The sequence below is a fragment of the Bufo bufo genome, chromosome 8 (genome assembly GCF_905171765.1).
Source record: "Bufo bufo chromosome 8, aBufBuf1.1, whole genome shotgun sequence".
NCBI lineage: Eukaryota > Metazoa > Chordata > Amphibia > Anura > Bufonidae > Bufo > Bufo bufo.
The window spans coordinates 24833664-24851669 of record NC_053396.1 but is presented as its reverse complement, the minus strand read 5'-3'; the positions used below and the strand labels follow the sequence as shown (position 1 = coordinate 24851669).

Here is an 18006-nt window from a genome sequence, read left to right as displayed (position 1 = left end):
TGGTTTGGTACCGAGGTACCAGCTAGTACCAAACCAGTCTTCGGATTCCTATTTTAAAATGTTTTTAAAGCTGCAGATGGGAATACCAAAGTCTCACCAAAGTTGGGTGATAAGAATTTTGCCTACGCGCAGCACATACATTTTAATGCTGAACGGAGATGGCATTAAAATCAAAGGTTTTGAACAAAGCAACTTCGGATCTATGATCTGAAGCTCGATTCGCTGAAGGCCACCTACAGTGTTAGGTATTTTGCAGTCTTGATTTGTGTACGCGCCCCTTGTGACGCTCCAGGGGGTATTTAAACCCCCCCACCCCCACCCCCCTTGTCACATACTGAACCAATACAACCCAATCGACATCAGATGCTGTGACCATGTGGGCTCTTAGGCTTGCCCGGCACAATAGGATGTGCAGTTATCAGAAGTCTGTGTACGGGGTGTCCGTCCTGCAATGGTAAAACCAACATGGCTGAACATAAGAACGTACTTATTATTTACTGGAGGCGATTTGGGTCACTGAGTTTTCCCAAGCCGGTTGACATGTTATAGCAGCATATCAAAGTGGGGGTCTAAGCGATCAGCACTCAGACCCCCCCATTGATTGCTACAACGAGGAGAGAGAAGAGCTTACATAGTATGCGCTCTCCTCTCCGTAGGAGACGGATGTGAGAGGGACCCATAGACTTTCTATTGAGTCTCGCTCTCTCTCCTGCAGAGGAGAGTGTGCACTATGCAACCAACCTCGTTCTAGTGATAGGTGGGGGTCTCGGCACTCAGACCCTGCCACAGTTTAAAAAGTTTGACATGTCATTATGGCATATCCCAAGTTTTTGAAAGCTTAGTGACCCTTTAATATGCTTAATGAATTTTCAGTGGGGGTCTGACCGTGGCGCTCGACTGACATATTGGGGAGAAATTATAGACATCGGTATGAAACAACATAAAAAGTTTAAAGGGGTTGCCCCATCTTGGACATTGGGAGCATATTGCTAGGATATGACCCCAATGTCTGACAGGTGCGGTTCCCAGATAGGTGTGGGTCTTTAGACCAGAGCCCACAAAGTGATGGGAGACGCACCGCGCATGCGTGGCTACCTGCCATTCAATTTTATAGGAATGCCAAAAATAGCTGAGCAGCATGCTCTGCTGTTTTTGGAAGTCCTATTGAAATGAATGGGAAACCACCACTCCATTCACTTTTTTGGAGCTTATGGGAATGGCGCTCGGCTATCTTTGGTAGTCCCATAGAAATGAATGGAGGTCAGCCGCGTATGTGCTTTATACCCGCCGTCATTTTGCAGACTCCGTTCTAAGGGTAGTTGCTGGTCCCAGAGGTGGGACCCGCACCTATCAAACATGGCGATATGCCACCAATGCCCAAGATGGGACAACTCCATCAGGAAGAAGTGTTCAGACATAGGGGGTCATTTATCAAACAGAAATGCGCCTAAATTAGGCGTATTTCTGGTACGGATTGCAATCTGAGACTTCTCCCCGCTGACACCAGGTGTAATTTACGATTTTCTACACCTGTTTTAGGTATAGAAAATGGTCTAAATATAAGCCAGCAAGGAAGTGGTCTTACATTTAGATGGCCGGCGCCTCTGCATAACTCTGCCGGATCCACGGCCAGGTATATGGGTTCAGAACGCCGGTCTTAATAAATGACCCCCATAGTGCAATAGACTGAACTGGAGTAATTGTTGGTAGTTGTGATGTCATGAGTAAAGAAAGCAAAATGATCGTTTTATTTTTTATTTTTAAGCTGTGATGAAAAGTACAAAGCCTACTGCGAAGTCAATCGAGTTCAGTGTACCAGACAAAATGGCCGCTTCAGGACTAACAGAGAAACAGCTGCAGCTCTCCGTGGAGGTAAGTGTTCCTTTTTGTGCTGCCTGTGACCCTTCTACCTATCAACTGCTTGGGCAGGCTGGGTGTACCAGAGTGGAAGAAGATCTTACATAGCGGGTGGGCCCCACGGAAGGTTGGGCTCTGCTGTCATCTGCACGTTTCACTGCAGAATTAGCGCAGCATTATTATTATTTATTTTTTTTCCATCAAAACGGCAGACATTGGTGGAATCCTCTCGGACCGGTTTATAAGCCAATGCGGCCCTTTGACAGATCTGTCATCCAACCTATAACTGTTCTCAATGTGGTAGACACAACACAGATGGGATCAGAAGTCTAAGGCTGTATTCACATACTGTGGTGGTCAAATAGCTTTTTTTTTTTTTTTTTTTTCAGTTTTTGGCTGGGATTTTCCAACAAAACCGCAGCAACAGCCTTGTGACAGCACCATGTGAATTTTACTGTTAAAGTACTGTATTTTTCACCCTATAACAGTAAGATGCACCGGCCCATAGGACTCACCTAGGTTTTAGATGAGGACAAGAAGAAGAAAAAAATTTCATTAGACCTCAGCTCGGACCCCCAATGTTAATCAGACCTCCACTCACAGCCCCAATCAGACCCCCAATATTGATAAGACCCCAATAAGACTTCAGCTCAGACCCCAATGTGGATGACCACTAATGAGACCCCATACGTCATGTCAGCCCCCAGCCTCATTTAATCGGCCTTCATGCCAAAGGTCAGTCCCCAAGCCTCAGATCACATAAAATAAAAAATCCACTTACCTCTCCTGCTCCGGACGCCGCCACTCCTCACCTCCAGCACTCCCTCTGTCTTTTTCCTGCCGTCGGATGTGCTGTGACCTGACCCGCACAGAGTGAGGTCACAGAGCGCCCTCAGCACAGCCGACGGCAGAAGACCAGGAAGCCGGAAGTACAGAGCCTTCACCGCTTCCTGGTCCTTCGGTACAAATGAAAGCGCCCGTAAGTATTGCCCCCCCCCCCCCCCCCCCCCTAAGACGCAGTGAAGGGGGGGGCAAGGTGCACTCATTCCTACCTCAAGCATGAGTGCACCTTGCCATTCCTGGCGGTGTGCGACAGGGCCCAGTTCTTGAGATAGGTGGGATCTTATCCTTTCAGACATCTAAGGTGTATCCTGTAAATATGCCATAAATATCCACAGGGTGCAACCCATTTTAATAGGTCACTTTTCTATTGAAGTGTTTGAGATGTCTTGTTTCTTTCCAGGTGTTAACATCTCATTCGTGCTCAGAAGAAGGATTAGAGGACGCAGCCAATGTGTTGCTTCAGCTATCCAGAGGTGACGCAGGGACACGAGACACTGTATTAAAGCTGCTGCTCAGCGGGGCCCACCATCTAGGATATTCTCTGTGTAAACAGATAGGTAAGGCATTCTCCTGGGTCTGTAGGACCATTTAGGTCTCGCTTACTAGTTTTGTAAAGTCATGAATTTTGCACCCCGCCTGCCATTTTAGGTACACTGTTGGCAGAATTGCGAGAGTACAACCTCGATCAGCAGAAGCGCATTCAGTGTGAGGTTCTGTCCCCGGATGGCATGCCTGAGGAGCAGCCTCATAACACCAAGGCAAAGGGCAAAATGCAGAGCAGGTAAGTCTCAAGTCTGTGGTCATTTATAGTGCATCAAGTGACTATTTCGCATTCTGGGCATATTTCAATCTAAATTGTCAGGTCTCTCCCCACTCCATCCCTACGATCCAGGTTTGACATTGCAGAGAGTGTGGTCATCGTGGCCTCGCAGAAGAGACCTCTGGGGGGTAGAGAACTCCAGTTACCGTCTATGTCCATGCTGACGTCAAAGACCTCCACACAAAAATTCTTCCTGCGAGTGCTACAGGTGATCATTCAGCTCCGAGATGACACCAGAAGAGCCAACAAGAAGGCCAAGCAAACCAGCAGACTAGGTGGGATATTTTATTTTTCTTACAAATGTGATTTGACTTAAAATGAACGTACACGGATTCTGGTTGCCAGCAGTCGCCACTAGAGGGAGCATGCCTTGTATGCATTGATCTCCAGTGCCATCTGAAGGCAGCCAGAATTATCATTCAAATATATGTACATACAGGCGATAGGGATTGTTAGGATACATTAATAGGAGACCTCGTTAGGATAATTCCTCAGTGGCAGATGGGTGCAGGTCCCACCTCTTGGACTTGCAGTCATTTCCAGAACAAGGCCCCCGAAGTGAAGGAGAGTGCACTGTGCACCGTTCACTGCGTAAGTACGGCCACCTTTCTGTTCACCGCTATGGGACTGCTGGAAATAGCAGAGCCAGGGCTCTCATAGTGTTGAGCAGAGGGTGGTCACGCTTCCACGGCTACTCTCTTCACTTCAGGGGCCCCATTCTGGAGAAAGGTGCAGTCCCATGTCTCGAATCTGCACCTTTCTCAGACTGGTCACATATCTTAGCAATCTGCCATCAGATGAGCCAACCCCTTCAATGCAAACTATGCTAAAGGACGGGCACTTTAAATTGTCACTTCAAGAACAAGTGTTACTTTCTTGGGATTAAGACCAAGGTCACATGAGCCACAAATCTCTCCAGTCATGAAGGATGCAGAGATATATTTCTTGTGGCCCCAAAATGTATAATTATTACAACCGGCTCCCAGAGTCTGCTTGTTACGGCAGATAATGTCAGAACTGTCGCTTGAGCTCCTGAACTAAAACCTTCACTGCCCAATAAAGCATGCTGGGAAACTCTAAAACACAGTAGGCAAGAGCTACTAATTTCTGAGAAGTGATAGGACTGGTGAATGGTCTCTGTGTAGAATAGACCAGCATTAATAGTGCATGTCATGTTTTCTTATGGCTATCTTCTTCTTGCAGGGGCTGCCAGTCTGGCCTCGGCTAGCAGCATCCAGGCAGCTGTGCAGCAGCTGGAGGCTGAGGCTGATGCCATTATACAAATGGTACGTGAGGGTCAAAGGGCGCGGAGACAGCTGCAAACTGCAACGGTTAGCATGATGACTGGCGCTGGCAGAACATTCATCCTTAGTTTGTTCCTCCCCTTCCTTTTATTTATTTTTTCACATTTCTTCCCTTTTTCACCTGTTTGCCCCTATTCTTTCTGTTCTCTGTCTGCACCTTGTTGTTTTGTACACCATCTCTTAGTCTCTGTCTTGTGCATGTTTCCCTTGGGTCGTTAGAGGAAGCACCTTGCTTTTGCAGACATTGTATGCGTTGCATGGCATCCTCCTACTCTGCGCTGCTTTGTGTGTCTTATTTCTTCCATCATTACTAATACCCTTACGTTTCCATGTGTGGACCCCGCTCACGGCAACTAATAATTTAATTACATTTCTTATATTTATTTTATTTTTTTAGGCGGAAGGTTCAGCTCGCAGGGAGGAATCTCCTATGGATGTCGACCAACCATCGCCAGCCACACAAGATACCCAGTCAGTCGGTCAGTGTCCCAGATGAGTAGCATGCATGCGTTTATAGTTTGTGCTTGTTTTATTCTTTGCCTATAGCATGGATTCTGTTATATCTCTAGGCTCTGAAGGATCTCAAGCTGCTGAAAAGAAAGAGGAAGAGCGTCTCCCGGAGTTGCCCCTGCTGAGCGAACAGCTGAGTCTGGATGAGTTGTGGGACATGTTGGGAGAATGCTTGAAGGAGCTGGAGGAGTCTCATGATCAACATGCAGTGCTAGGTACTACAACTAATGGCTATATGCCTCACTCTAACATCTCCTTACTACTGTGGGTGTTTAGATTTTACTCCTGTCTTTCGTTCTGCAGTTCTTCAGCCGGCTGTAGAAGCGTTCTTCCTGGTCCACGCAACGGAAAGAGAGAGCAAACCTCCTGTGCGGGACACACGGGAAAGCCAACTGGCTCACATAAAAGATGAGCCTCCCCCATTATCACCAGCACCCCTCACTCCTGCGACACCTTCTTCCTTAGATCCCTTCTTTTCAAGGGAGCCCTCAGCTATGCACATCTCATCCAGCCTGCCTCCTGACACCCAGAAGTTCCTACGATTTGCAGGTAAGGGGTGTAGTAAAGCTTTGGCCTTTTTTAGTCTTTATATTTTAGGGAAGATTTTTCATTCGACCTATGTGAAATGATCTGTCATCGATAGCTGTTTTTTTTTCTGATATAAATGATCATTTCCAGTTTTATTCACCTCAGACTTTTTTGTTTAAAGGGTATTTACAGGGACTTTTTAAACGATGACCTATCCTCTAAATAAGTCATCAGTATCTGATCAGTGGGAGTCAAACATGCGGGATCCCTGCTGATCAACAGTTTGAGAAGGCATCGGCGGTCCTATAAGTGATGTGGCCTTGAAGCTTACCAAGCACAGCAACGTACATTGTGTAGCGATTGTGCTTGGTATCTCACTTGAATGGGACTGAGCTGCTCTTCGGCCACGTGACCAATAAACATGACGTCACATGGCCTAGGGAAAACTGCGAGAAGACCACAGCGCTCATAGGAGCGTCCATGCTTTCTCAAACATCTGTTTAGCAGGGGTCCCGGGTGTCAGACCCCCATCGATCAGATACTAATCAGTTCAAAAGTCTCATAAAACCCCTTTAATGTGGAATATATTATGTTTGTAGTGTCTGCATATAGTTCAATAATATAATACAGAAATATAATATTGTATGATAATTTATTTTTTTTTTGTTCTCCAGAGACGCATCGCACTGTGTTAAATCAGATCCTCAGGCAGTCTACTACACACTTGGCCGATGGACCCTTTGCTGTTCTTGTAGATTACATTAGGGTCCTGGACTTTGATGTTAAACGCAAGTACGTATGATCAAAAAATTTACTTTTTCTCCTCTTTGGTACACATTTTTATTATTTTAAAGAAGATGTGCAGGAATCCTCTCCCACCCAAGCTGACATCTGGTGTGGAGAGGTGCAACCCCATGCTCGGTGGGACAGTTGTTGAGGCACCCTCTGACAGCCAGAAAGTATTGTGCATGGTCCCAGTGGATCAGGATTGGTGGAGTATGCCTCCACGGTCCCTTTAATACTTGAGCATTTAATTTAGATCAATCTTCCTCAGGACTCCCCTTCCAGTCATGATTTGAGAATATCCCACAGAATGAGTACCTGTGGTAAGTCCTGATGCACTGACACAAATTATATCACCTGCTCCATACTAAGGAAAATCTGAAAACATGACCGACGGGTGGGCCCTGAGGACTGGAGTTGAGGAACACTGATTTAGATGCTTTACGTAATATACTTTATTGGTTCGTTTGACCACCACTGCATAGAGCAATGTATGCGTCTGCACAACGATCCTACTGAACACAACGTCTATACAAAATACAGGTATTTCCGTCAGGAGCTCGAACGCCTGGATGAAGGATTGCGAAAAGAAGATATGGCTGTACATGTGAGACGAGACCATGTGTTTGAAGACTCCTACCGCGAACTGCACAGGAAGTCCCCTGAAGAAATGAAAAACCGATTGTAAGTAACCAAGTATGGGGCGTATGTCTATTGCAGTGTGTCCAGAGTGTTATAAAATCCAGATCTTTGAAGTAAATAAATACTAAATTCTCCTCCCTTTATAGGTATATAGTGTTTGAGGGGGAAGAAGGCCAGGATGCTGGTGGGCTTCTCCGAGAATGGTACATGATCATCTCCAGGGAAATGTTCAATCCAATGTATGCTCTATTCCGCACCTCACCTGGGGATCGGGTCACCTACACCATCAACCCCTCCTCTCACTGCAACCCCAACCACCTCAGCTACTTCAAGTTTGTCGGACGGATAGTCGCTAAAGCAGTGTATGACAACCGGCTCCTGGAGTGCTACTTCACGCGGTCGTTCTACAAGCACATCTTAGGCAAATCAGTCAGGTGAGCATGAATAATTGCTCTGTCATTGTGGAGAGTTATGGTAGGGAATATCAAGGGTATATCCACCTTTACATCTCATTTTGGTTTTTCTGAAATACATACTGAAACAGGTTTGCTAAATAGTGCTAAAGTCTTGATTTAAAATATTGTGCCGTTTTTCCTCTGCAGACTTGTTTCCATGGTTACAGACTACAAACGATCATGTGTAGTCTGATCCTACAGTCTTTTATGGATTCTTGTATGCATATTTAGTTAAAAAAAAAAAAGCCATTTGAATAGTTCTTCTTTGCATTGCAGATACACTGACATGGAGAGCGAGGATTATCACTTCTACCAGGGATTAGTGTACTTGCTTGAGAACGATGTCTCCACACTGGGATACGACTTAACTTTCAGCACTGAGGTAGATACACCGGTGAACAAGTAGATATTCTCTGGTTATTTAGATGCCTAGTTTCTGGTCCTACAGCATTAGTGGCCTCCATGGTGGATACATAATTTACTTGGCTTAAAGGGATTTTATGGGACTTTTATATTGATCGGCTATCCTCAGGATAGGCCGTCAATATTGGATTGGTGGGGGTCCAACTCCCAACATCCAACAAAAGGGACTTCAATACTCCAGCAAGCCATTGTTCATATGATTGGGGCTGGGACTGGTACTGCATCTTAGTTCCGTTCACTTGAGTTCGACTGAGCTGCAGTACCTGGCACATTCATCACGATATGTACATTGCTCTGTCAGGATAAAGTATGAAAGGGGGACATTGGTCTTCAAGGTTTCTTAGCTCTCACATACAGGAATATTAAAGGGGTTTTCCAGGAGTAGAATATTGATGACCTATACTCCGGATAGCTCATTTAAAGGGGTTATCTCATCATGGACAATTGGGGCATATCGCTAGGATATGCCCCCATTGTCTTATAGGTGCGGGTCCCACCGCTGGGACCTGCACCTATATCGAATGGAGCCCCGCAAGGTGGTGGCTGGAGGAGCCTGGCCACCACCAAGCCGGCTCCCCATAGAAGTGAATGGGAGCGTACCGCGCATGCGAGGCCCCCGCTCCTATTCATTTCTATGGGGCCGACTCGTTTCCGCCAGCCCCATAGAAAATTAATGGAGGGTGGCTGCACATATGCAGTTCTCTGTTCTCGATATAGGTGCGGGTCCCAGCGGTGGGACCCACCCCTATAAGACAATGGGGGCATATCGCTAGGATATGCCCCCATTGTCCATGATGAGACAACCTCTTTAATATCTGATTGGTGGGAGCCTGACACCCACCACCACCCATAGATCCACTGTTTGTAGAGGCCATGAGCACTGCCACCTCCTCACAGCATATCCAGCACAGTGCCGTACATTGTGTATCAGCTTGCTAGCTGTGCTTGGTCTTGCAGCCCAGGCCCATTACCTTAAATGGGACTGAACTGCACCCAGGCCATGTGACGTCGCTGACCTAGAGAGGCCACACTGCTCACTGGAGGTGACAGGAGTCACGCCACCACAGATCAGGTACTGATGACCTATCCTGAGGAGAGGTCTCAATATTGTTCACTGGGAAAACCTTTTTGAATCATTAAAATAATTTAGAAATTATGAAGCTTTCATAAGGAGTCGAAATGACTGAGGAAGAACTTGTCTACTCTACAACATCCATCTGGCCTTAACTTCTTGGTATCTCTGTCGAAAAAGAATGTTTAGTATGTGAAAGCTCTTTATAGGGAACACCACGGGCAAACCACGGCATCTGCACTCATTTGTGGTGATGAAGGTTTTCGTTGCAATGGAAAACAAAACTAAAGGATTTTGTAAGGATTTGTTTTTCTTTCCATTAGGTTCAGGAATTTGGTGTCTGTGAAGTTCGTGACTTAAAGCCCAATGGTGCAAACATCTTGGTCACAGAAGACAACAAGAAGGAATATGTTCACCTTGTGTGCCAGATGAAGATGACAGGTACTTGAAGCTTAGATTTGATAGAAAACCAATGGCGAGACCCCTTCTTATACATAATGACGCCCCAAGTATGACATTCTGGGCACTTAATGGACCCTTTTATCCCCTGTGTGTAGGTGCGATCCGAAAACAGTTGGCGGCTTTCCTGGAGGGATTTTATGAAATTATCCCCAAGCGTCTGATCTCAATATTCACAGAGCAGGAACTGGAGCTGCTCATTTCTGGCTTGCCCACCATAGATATCGATGACTTGAAATCTAACACAGAGTATCACAAGTATCAGTCTAACTCCATACAGGTAAGGATAAGGGGCTGGCACCTCAGCAGCTCAGATCTTTCTGTAGTTATGAATAGTCCGTGGGGCTGATTTACTAATCCTGTCTATTTTTTATTTTATTTTTTTTGCCACTGGAAAATGTAATGCACAATTAGGCGCTTTGTGTCACTTTTCACCACCTATAGACTGACTTAACTTTGTTCAAAAATGTTTGTGCATCTTAAGCCAAAGCTTGCAAACTATGAGGAATTCAAACAAAATTTTATACAAGAATTAAAAGGGGTTGTCCAGAATGAATGGCTACTTTTTGTTAAAAAAGTAGTGTCGCGCCGTTCCCCAGATTGTGTGTATTGCATCTTAGCCTTATTGGCTTCAGTGAAGCTGAGAAGTAATACTGGACACAACCCATGGACAGGTGTGGTGCTTTATCTGGAAGGAAGCTGCCAGTTTTTTTTAGTAGGATTTGTGCCCCAAATTCTTAATTTTGGGTCTGCCGTGGTTGCTCTACTTTATTAGGACATGCCAAAATGTATGCATTTGTCTTTAAAGGGGTTCTTTGTGTTTTACATATTGATGGCCTATCCTCCAGATAGGTCATCCACATCAGAGTGGCGGGGGTCCGACCGTCCAACTCCTGGAACCCCCGCTGATCAGCTGTTTGAGGAGGCGGCAGCGCATCGGTCAGCACAGCAGCCTTCTTGCTGCTCGCCAAGCACAGCACCGTAGTGGCTATGCTTGGTATTCATTTTAATGGGGCTGAGCTGCTCCTAGGCCACGTGACCGATGATTGTGACATCACATGGCCACAGCCTCTTTGTACAGCTGAGGGGCATCCCATGAGTTGGACCTCCGCCGATCTCATATTGTTGACCTATACTGAAGTAGGGCTGCAGTAAACAAATATTTTAGTAATCGATTCTTTTTTACGATTATTCGAGTAACCTAATAAGAAAAACCTTCTTAAAATAACATATTGCTTTATAAAAACAATATTTGTATTAGTGGTATAGCAAATAATTGCACACATAAGGAGGCCCCTCCATGCCATGTCCCCCAGTGCCCCCATGATGGCACTGCCATCAGCCCCTCCATGCCATCCCTTGCCATGATGTCCCCCTTCCCCAGTGCTTTCAATGCCATGCACCATGTCCCCCGACCCCCACTGCCATCAGATTAGCAGCCCCTCCATGCCATGTGCCCCATGATGGCACTGCCATCAGCTCCTCCACGCCATCCCTTGCCATGATGTCCCCCTTCCCCAGTGCTTTCAATGCCATCCACCATGTCCCCCGACCCCCACTGCCATCAGATTAGCAGCCCCTTCATGCCATGTGCCCCCATGATGGCACTGCCATCAGCCCCTCCATGCCATTCAGATTGCCATGATGTCCCCCTTCCCCTGTGCCACCATGCCATCCACCATGTCCCCCACTTCCCCAGATCAGCTCCTCCATGCCAAATCACATGTGCCCCCATTAACCCTTCTCCAATCCAGTAACTTTATACATTCCAAATGACAGGTGCCCCCATTAACCCCCCACCGCCGCCAATGACATGCTATTGCCCATTCACAGGTGCCCCTGTTTCCCCCCTGGCTCGCCGCTGCTGCCGCTGACTTTATACTTGCCTTTTAATGGCAGTGTGGCGTGCGCTGGCAAATGGAGTCCGCAGGAGACACGTCTTCATCCCAGCATGTACTGGGACCTAACGTCAAACACATTGTCAGCCAGCGCGCTGACACTGTGTGTGCAAGGCCCTGCTGCTCGGTGCCAAGTCAGGACTCGGGAGGCCACGGATCGGTGAGTGAGAAGCTTCATTTCACTCCCGCTCCGTGGTCATGTGATTCAAACGATTCCTTGATGTAGGGAAACAGCGAGGATTTTTTTGCCTCGATTTCATCGATTTAATCGATTATTCGTTTCAGCCCTATACTGAAGATAGGCAATCAATATGTAAATCCTGGAAAACACCGTTTTATGTGGATTGAAGTTACCACGTATTTCTGCCTTGTCTTCAAACAGATTCAGTGGTTCTGGAGAGCGCTGCGCTCCTTTGACCAAGCGGACAGAGCCAAGTTTCTTCAGTTTGTCACTGGAACGTCTAAGGTTCCCTTGCAGGGCTTTGCGGCTCTCGAGGGAATGAATGGCATTCAGAAATTCCAAATCCATAGAGATGATCGGTCTACGGACAGGCTGCCTTCTGCCCACACATGGTAAGACTCTACACACCGCCCTACCACGAGACTCCTGCTAGGCAGGCTGTACTCCTCCAAGAGATGTGATCATAGTAATAATTGAGTCACAAGTTTCCATCTCTTTCTCTCTTCAGTTTTAACCAGTTGGACCTTCCAGCCTACGAGAGCTACGAGAAGCTACGTCACATGCTGCTTTTGGCAATTCAGGAGTGCTCCGAAGGGTTCGGCCTGGCCTAGGATGACCCCTGCTGCGTATTGTTTTCTACTGTTGGACATTAAAGAGAGCAAAAGCGAAACCAAGCCATGCATCTATCTCGCTCACCCTGCTGGCACCGAGAAGAGGGACTTGCCTTCTAAAGCTGCCGTTTGTCTCCGGTCCCTTCCAACGGCGAACCGGCCGTACTGAGAACACTGCTCTGAGGAATGTAGAGAACGGAGAGGAGCAGGCGGGATGGGGGGGGAGAAATGATATAGTATATAAATATATTTTTTTTCATTTTTTTTTTTTTTTTTTTTTTTGCTTTTTCTTCAGTTTTGCCTAAGGAAGAGTTGATTTGGTTTGGCTCTTCTAATGAGAAAAAACAAACAAAAACCTGAATGCAGGGTAGGGAAGCTGGTGAAATGGTTTAAGTTCTATAAATATGTGAAAAATGCAAAGAGCCCACGGAGAAAGAAAACTAGAGCACTCGTTAAGAAATAGCCACTATTCCAACGCTATTTTTGTTTTTTTTCAGCTTCAATTAAAATACTGAGGTGTTTACCTGTAAATAAACCACTGAAAGGAAATACCCTATCAATTACCGTTTTTTTTTTTTATTTCACACCCTCCGGTGGCGGCCGAATGAGTTGCAAATGGGTGAAATGGGAAATTTGGATGGGAGGTGTTAAGGGGCAGATGTAGCCTCCAAGGGTTTGGTAATATATGCTGTGTATAGACTCGGCAAATACCCTTCCATCCACTGTTAACAGAGAATTGCATTATGGGATGCAATGCAGCATTTACAATTCAGTGGGACAGTGTACAAATATCATACGGTCCAGCCAAGGTTTATATCCCCCATCACCCTAATATTTATTCATATTTTTTTTTTCTCCTCCCATCATGGATTGAGGTTTGGATTGCTTAGGATTTTCTGTTTTTTTGAATTTCTCTTAAAATAAATGGAAGAAAAAAAAGCATTGACCGGTATAAGCGTTATTTTATTTTTTTTGTGCGTTTTAGAACGCTGGAAGAGACATGGCTGTAAAGCGATGTAGGAGGGCACTATTGAGATTTTGGCAGGAGTATTGTCTCCCTCCCCTTCATGAGTTCCCACCCCCTTTTTGATGCTAGGCATTCCTAGCTCTCGCCCCTCACATGCCGTGCACAACCTAATGCACTTGTGTCTTTGCGTCCGCTCGGAAGAAATGGATGAAAGTGGTTAAATAAAGGTTTAGTTTGAAAAGACGATAAGTTATGGTTTTTTGTTTTAAAACTTCCGTCAGGCAGTGTTTTGTTAAAAATGTTAAAATCTACATTAAAGCGAACCTTTCCCCTGTGTATTAATCCTAGTTCTTAGGTACAGAAAGCTGACTGCACCGAGAATTACACTGGCATGTCATGCTCCTTGTTAGGGCTCTTTCACACCTGCGTTGTTTTCTTCCGGCATAGAGTTCCGTCGTCGGGTCCTGATCAGGATTATCCCCATGCATTCTGAATGGAGTGAAATCCGTTCAGGATGCCTTCAGTTCCGGAACGGAACGTTTTTTGGCCGGAGAAAATACTGCAGCATGCTGCGCTTTTTGGTCCGGCCAAAAATCCTGAACACTTGCCGCAAGGCCGGATCCGGAATTAATGCCCATTGAAAGGCATTAATCCGGATCCGGCCTTAAGCTAAACGTCGTTTCGGCGCATTACCGGATCCGACGCTTAGCTTTTTCTGAATGGTTACCAAGGCTGCCGGGATGCTAAAGTCCTGGCAGCCATGGTAAAGTGTAGTGGGGAGCGGGGGAGCAGTATACTTACCGTCCGTGTGGCTCCCCGGGCGCTCCAGAGTGACGTCAGGGCGCCCCAGTCGCATGGATCACGTCATCCATGCGCATGGGGCGCTCTGACGTCATTCTGGAGCGCCCCGGGAGCCGCACGGACTGTAAGTATACTGCTCCCCCGCTCCCCACTACTACTATGGCAGCCAGGACTTTAATAGCGTCCTGGGTGCCATAGTAACACTGAACGCATTTTGAAGACGGATCCGTCTTCAAATGCTTTCAGTTCACTTGCGTTTTTCCGGATCCGGCGTGTAATTCCGGCAAATGGAGTACACGCCGGATCCGGACAACGCAAGTGTGAAAGAGCCCTAAATAGTAGGTGAAGGCTAAGACTGCATCCAGACAGTGCGGTTCTGCTGCGATTTCCACCTAGCTGCAGAGAGCGCACAATAGAAACCACAGACTTTTACCACAAATTGCTACACAAATGAAAATGAATCCTAGCAGAAATGCATGCAGCAAAAAACCCGCAGCACAACCACAGAGTAGGGGCTCGTGCACACGAGCGCGTGCCGTCCACGCCATATTGCGTCTCCACTATATACGGGAAATAGACGCGTGCGCGCACCGTATTACGGAGCGGAAGGCCGCGGAAACAATGATTCTGTATAGCGATGAGCAATTTCAATAGCGACCGCTCGTTCTCATACTGTGGAGGTGATTGCTGCATGTGAATGTGCGGCCCCCTTCACTGAGCGAGCAGCCGACTGTCAGGAAGAAACGCTTCCTTCCCAACAATCGGCTGTTACATCGGGATCAGTGATTTCCATCAGTGACTGTGAGCCAGAACCAGGGGTGGGTCAAAAACTTAAAACGGATGCAAATCATTCCATTATACCTTATATCTGTGTAGGGTCCAATTCTAGTTTTGGCTCCCAATCACTAGAAGAAAGCATTGATCAAATCACTGAAGTGTGAACCAGGCCTAAATTTGACAAGGTTTTCTGGTACTTTAATATCTCACAGATTTTTCTGCTGCTGTGCAATACTGTGGATTTGCTACTTATCCATCCTGTGTGGACGTGCCCTTACAATCTGCATGATTATTTCAGTGGGGAATTTTTCCCTGCAGCATCTGGATAAGAGTTGCTCCACTTGGCTGCTGTAAAATATAGCCAGCAATTCAGCAAGCAAAAAAAACAACATACACTGACAGTAGGATTAATAATAGGACTCCTGCTGGAGTGCTCAATACCTTTACCTTGGCTTCTGTTGAGTTGTGTGCCCCTTATTCTGGGCATCAGGTTGCCAGTCCATAGACGGGCATCACTCTCACTATACAGGCCAGCTTCAAAGATCCCTAGTTACCCATTCATTTGTTGCTCACCATCAATATATACATAACAGTTGCTGTAGCTGGATGATGCACAGCGCCACCTTGTGTACAGAAGAGGTAGGAAACGGCCGTCCAGATTCATAACAGTTGCTGTAGCTGGATGATACACAGTGCCACCTTGTGTACAGGAGTGGTAGGAAACAGTGACCCCCTTGCGCTGTAGGTCACATGACTGCTGTAGTCCCCGCTTAACTAGTGTTAAGGCTCCGCCCCCCTTCCCGACGTGCTCCAATCCCCACACGGTCAGCTGACTAAGTCCTAATGGTTGTTAGAAGGAGGTCCTCCACTTGGAGTCAGTATTCTAGCCTGTTCACTGTGGAGCAGGCTACAATGGAGGAGTTAGGAAATTCTCCTGTTCTTGATGTTACTTATTAAATTCTTTGCATTCTTAATTCAGGAAACCGTTTTACTAGAATTATGAATTTCCTTAATTTTTCCCATTCCATCCACCATGATGGCATACAAAGAGATTGCCCCTTGACCTCTGTAGGGAACACTGAGTTTAAATTGCCTCTCCCATCAGTGTTTCCTGTTCCTACAGTGGTCAGGCCAGAGAGTGTCCTCCCTGGACTTCCAGGGGGGGTGAAGGATTACGTTTGTTTTTTAGTTTTATTATCGCTAGGTTGATGTTATCGGGGGCTGGGGCCTTCCTTTACACATTACCCTGTCCAGGCTAGACCAGGGTCTCCTCTGTCCTCCCACGGTACCACCAAGGGAGGAAGCGGTGCTTATTCCAGTAGATCTGGAACCTGCGTCCTGACAGGATACAAAAAAGTCATGGGCACCACTTGTCCTATTTTGTTTGGGAAAGTAGGCCATCAGGCCGTGTTGCGAGAGACGTCATCACAGCGGACGCAGCGTCATGGGTCGCTGGATGTCTGATGTCACCATGAAGGAGGAGTCAGGTTCCGCTTTCCTACCAGATGTGGCAGGGGGGCTGCGCCAGGATATGAAGTCAGACGCTGATTCTGCTACATAAGGAGCAGAGGACCAGAGATGATGGCTGCTCGCAGAAACTACAGAGATGTCTGGTACAGGAGCAGAGACTCCTTCAGCCTGCATGGATGGCCTAGACCCTCCTGCCGCTACTACCTCCGCGAGCTCCTTGTGTGGATGAAAATTTTATAACAGTGTTTTTTTGTAGGAACCTGATATATGGTTGGTTTCTAGGGGGTTAAAGAGACCCGGGTGAAGTCTAAATCTCTGAATTGTGCAACTTGCCTCAAAAAATTTTCAGAGTCATACAAAAAGAAACTATGCAAAACCTGCATACCAGATTTAAAAAGGAGCAACTATCTTTCTTACAGGATTTAAAATATATTATCCATGAAGAGGTTAAATCCTCCTTGGCATCCATGAGAGGTCCCAGTCCTCCTTCCATTCCTCCAAAACGGCCCATGGCTATCCGCACCATCTTCCTCGGATCCGGAGGAGGATGTGTCTATATCCAGACACATGATTATCAATTCTCTGAGGGAGAATTGATAAAAGAGGATAAAAAATATTATTTTTCTATGGAGGAGATGGACGACTTGTTAAAAACAGATTCACCATGGGAATAGAAGAGGTTCAAAAACAGTGTTCTGCGCAGGATGAGATGTTTGGGGGTCTTCGTAGAAAAAGATCGAAAGTATTCCCTGTCAATGAGAATAAAAGAGAGATGATCATGGATGAGTGGCTAGACCCTGAGAGAAGATTAGGGGTGTCTAGGGAGAGACTTCTTTTTGACCCTTCTAAAAATAAACAGTTGGACAAGGTGCCAAAAATTCAAGGTAGTAAAAAAATGACGACTTTGCCATTTGAGGATGCATCCCAATTTCATGATCCTATGGAGAGAAAAGTTGTAGAAGAGGACGTCTCTAACCTCCACTCAAAGCACAAGTGGGGGGGTGGGAGAGAGAAAAGGGGTGACCAGTAGGGTAGTATATTCGAGCAAATTGAGGTATTGAAAAAGAGAGGCTCACCTTTATTGAGTTGTGCTAGTGATGGGCATAACTCTATTGTAGATGTGTAAATAGAATATTATCCAATTCCACAGGACTGCAGCCGCAGGGAATGTCTCTCCTGGAAAGGGTGTCCAACCATCCAGAGAGTGCTTGTCACAAAGAAAATACTGCAGTGGCGCAAATTCGCTGATGGAGACGGACGTGGAACTTCAAGTTGGATGATTCTTTTTATTCAAAGGAAGCGCATACACATGTAAACAACGCGTTTCGGGGACAAACCGTTCCCCTTCATCAGGTTAAGTAACAGTACATAAAAGTAGATATTTATAGTAAGACAGTGTCAAGAAACGCCAAAGAAATACACCTGTGTACCGCCCACAATGGGAGGGGTTAACACTAGGTGTCATTTAGATGGCAGTATACATGGATATCCTAAAACAGGGAATACCAAAACTAAAATGTGCATAGAAAAGAATTTAGATGTATAAAAGCAAATATATAAAGTTTTTAATATTTTTCATCGTTTTCTGCATTAATATCAGAGCGA

General features: G+C 46.1%; 1 protein-coding gene across 12 annotated transcripts in view; it reads left to right on the top strand.

Annotated features, from left to right (window-relative positions):
• HUWE1 (HECT, UBA and WWE domain containing E3 ubiquitin protein ligase 1) overlaps positions 1-12782 on the top strand; it is a 113430-nt gene extending 100648 nt beyond the window's left edge. For 8 of the 12 annotated variants that reach the window (XM_040405166.1, XM_040405165.1, XM_040405170.1 and 5 more), the window contains 16 exons: positions 1766-1872; positions 3101-3257; positions 3349-3481; positions 3563-3795; positions 4724-4851; positions 5222-5303; positions 5394-5549; positions 5638-5883; positions 6537-6654; positions 7189-7329; positions 7434-7721; positions 8019-8124; positions 9561-9678; positions 9795-9976; positions 11977-12167; positions 12284-12782. In XM_040405166.1, coding sequence (XP_040261100.1) covers positions 1766-1872; positions 3101-3257; positions 3349-3481; positions 3563-3795; positions 4724-4851; positions 5222-5303; positions 5394-5549; positions 5638-5883; positions 6537-6654; positions 7189-7329; positions 7434-7721; positions 8019-8124; positions 9561-9678; positions 9795-9976; positions 11977-12167; positions 12284-12386 — 2489 coding nt within the window. In that variant the 3' untranslated portion in view covers positions 12387-12782. The remainder of the gene's footprint in view (positions 1-1765; positions 1873-3100; positions 3258-3348; positions 3482-3562; positions 3796-4723; positions 4852-5221; positions 5304-5393; positions 5550-5637; positions 5884-6536; positions 6655-7188; positions 7330-7433; positions 7722-8018; positions 8125-9560; positions 9679-9794; positions 9977-11976; positions 12168-12283) is intronic. The other 4 variants (XM_040405172.1, XM_040405171.1, XM_040405167.1 and 1 more) reach the window with 2 other exon arrangements.
• The last annotated feature ends 5224 nt before the right edge of the window (positions 12783-18006 follow it).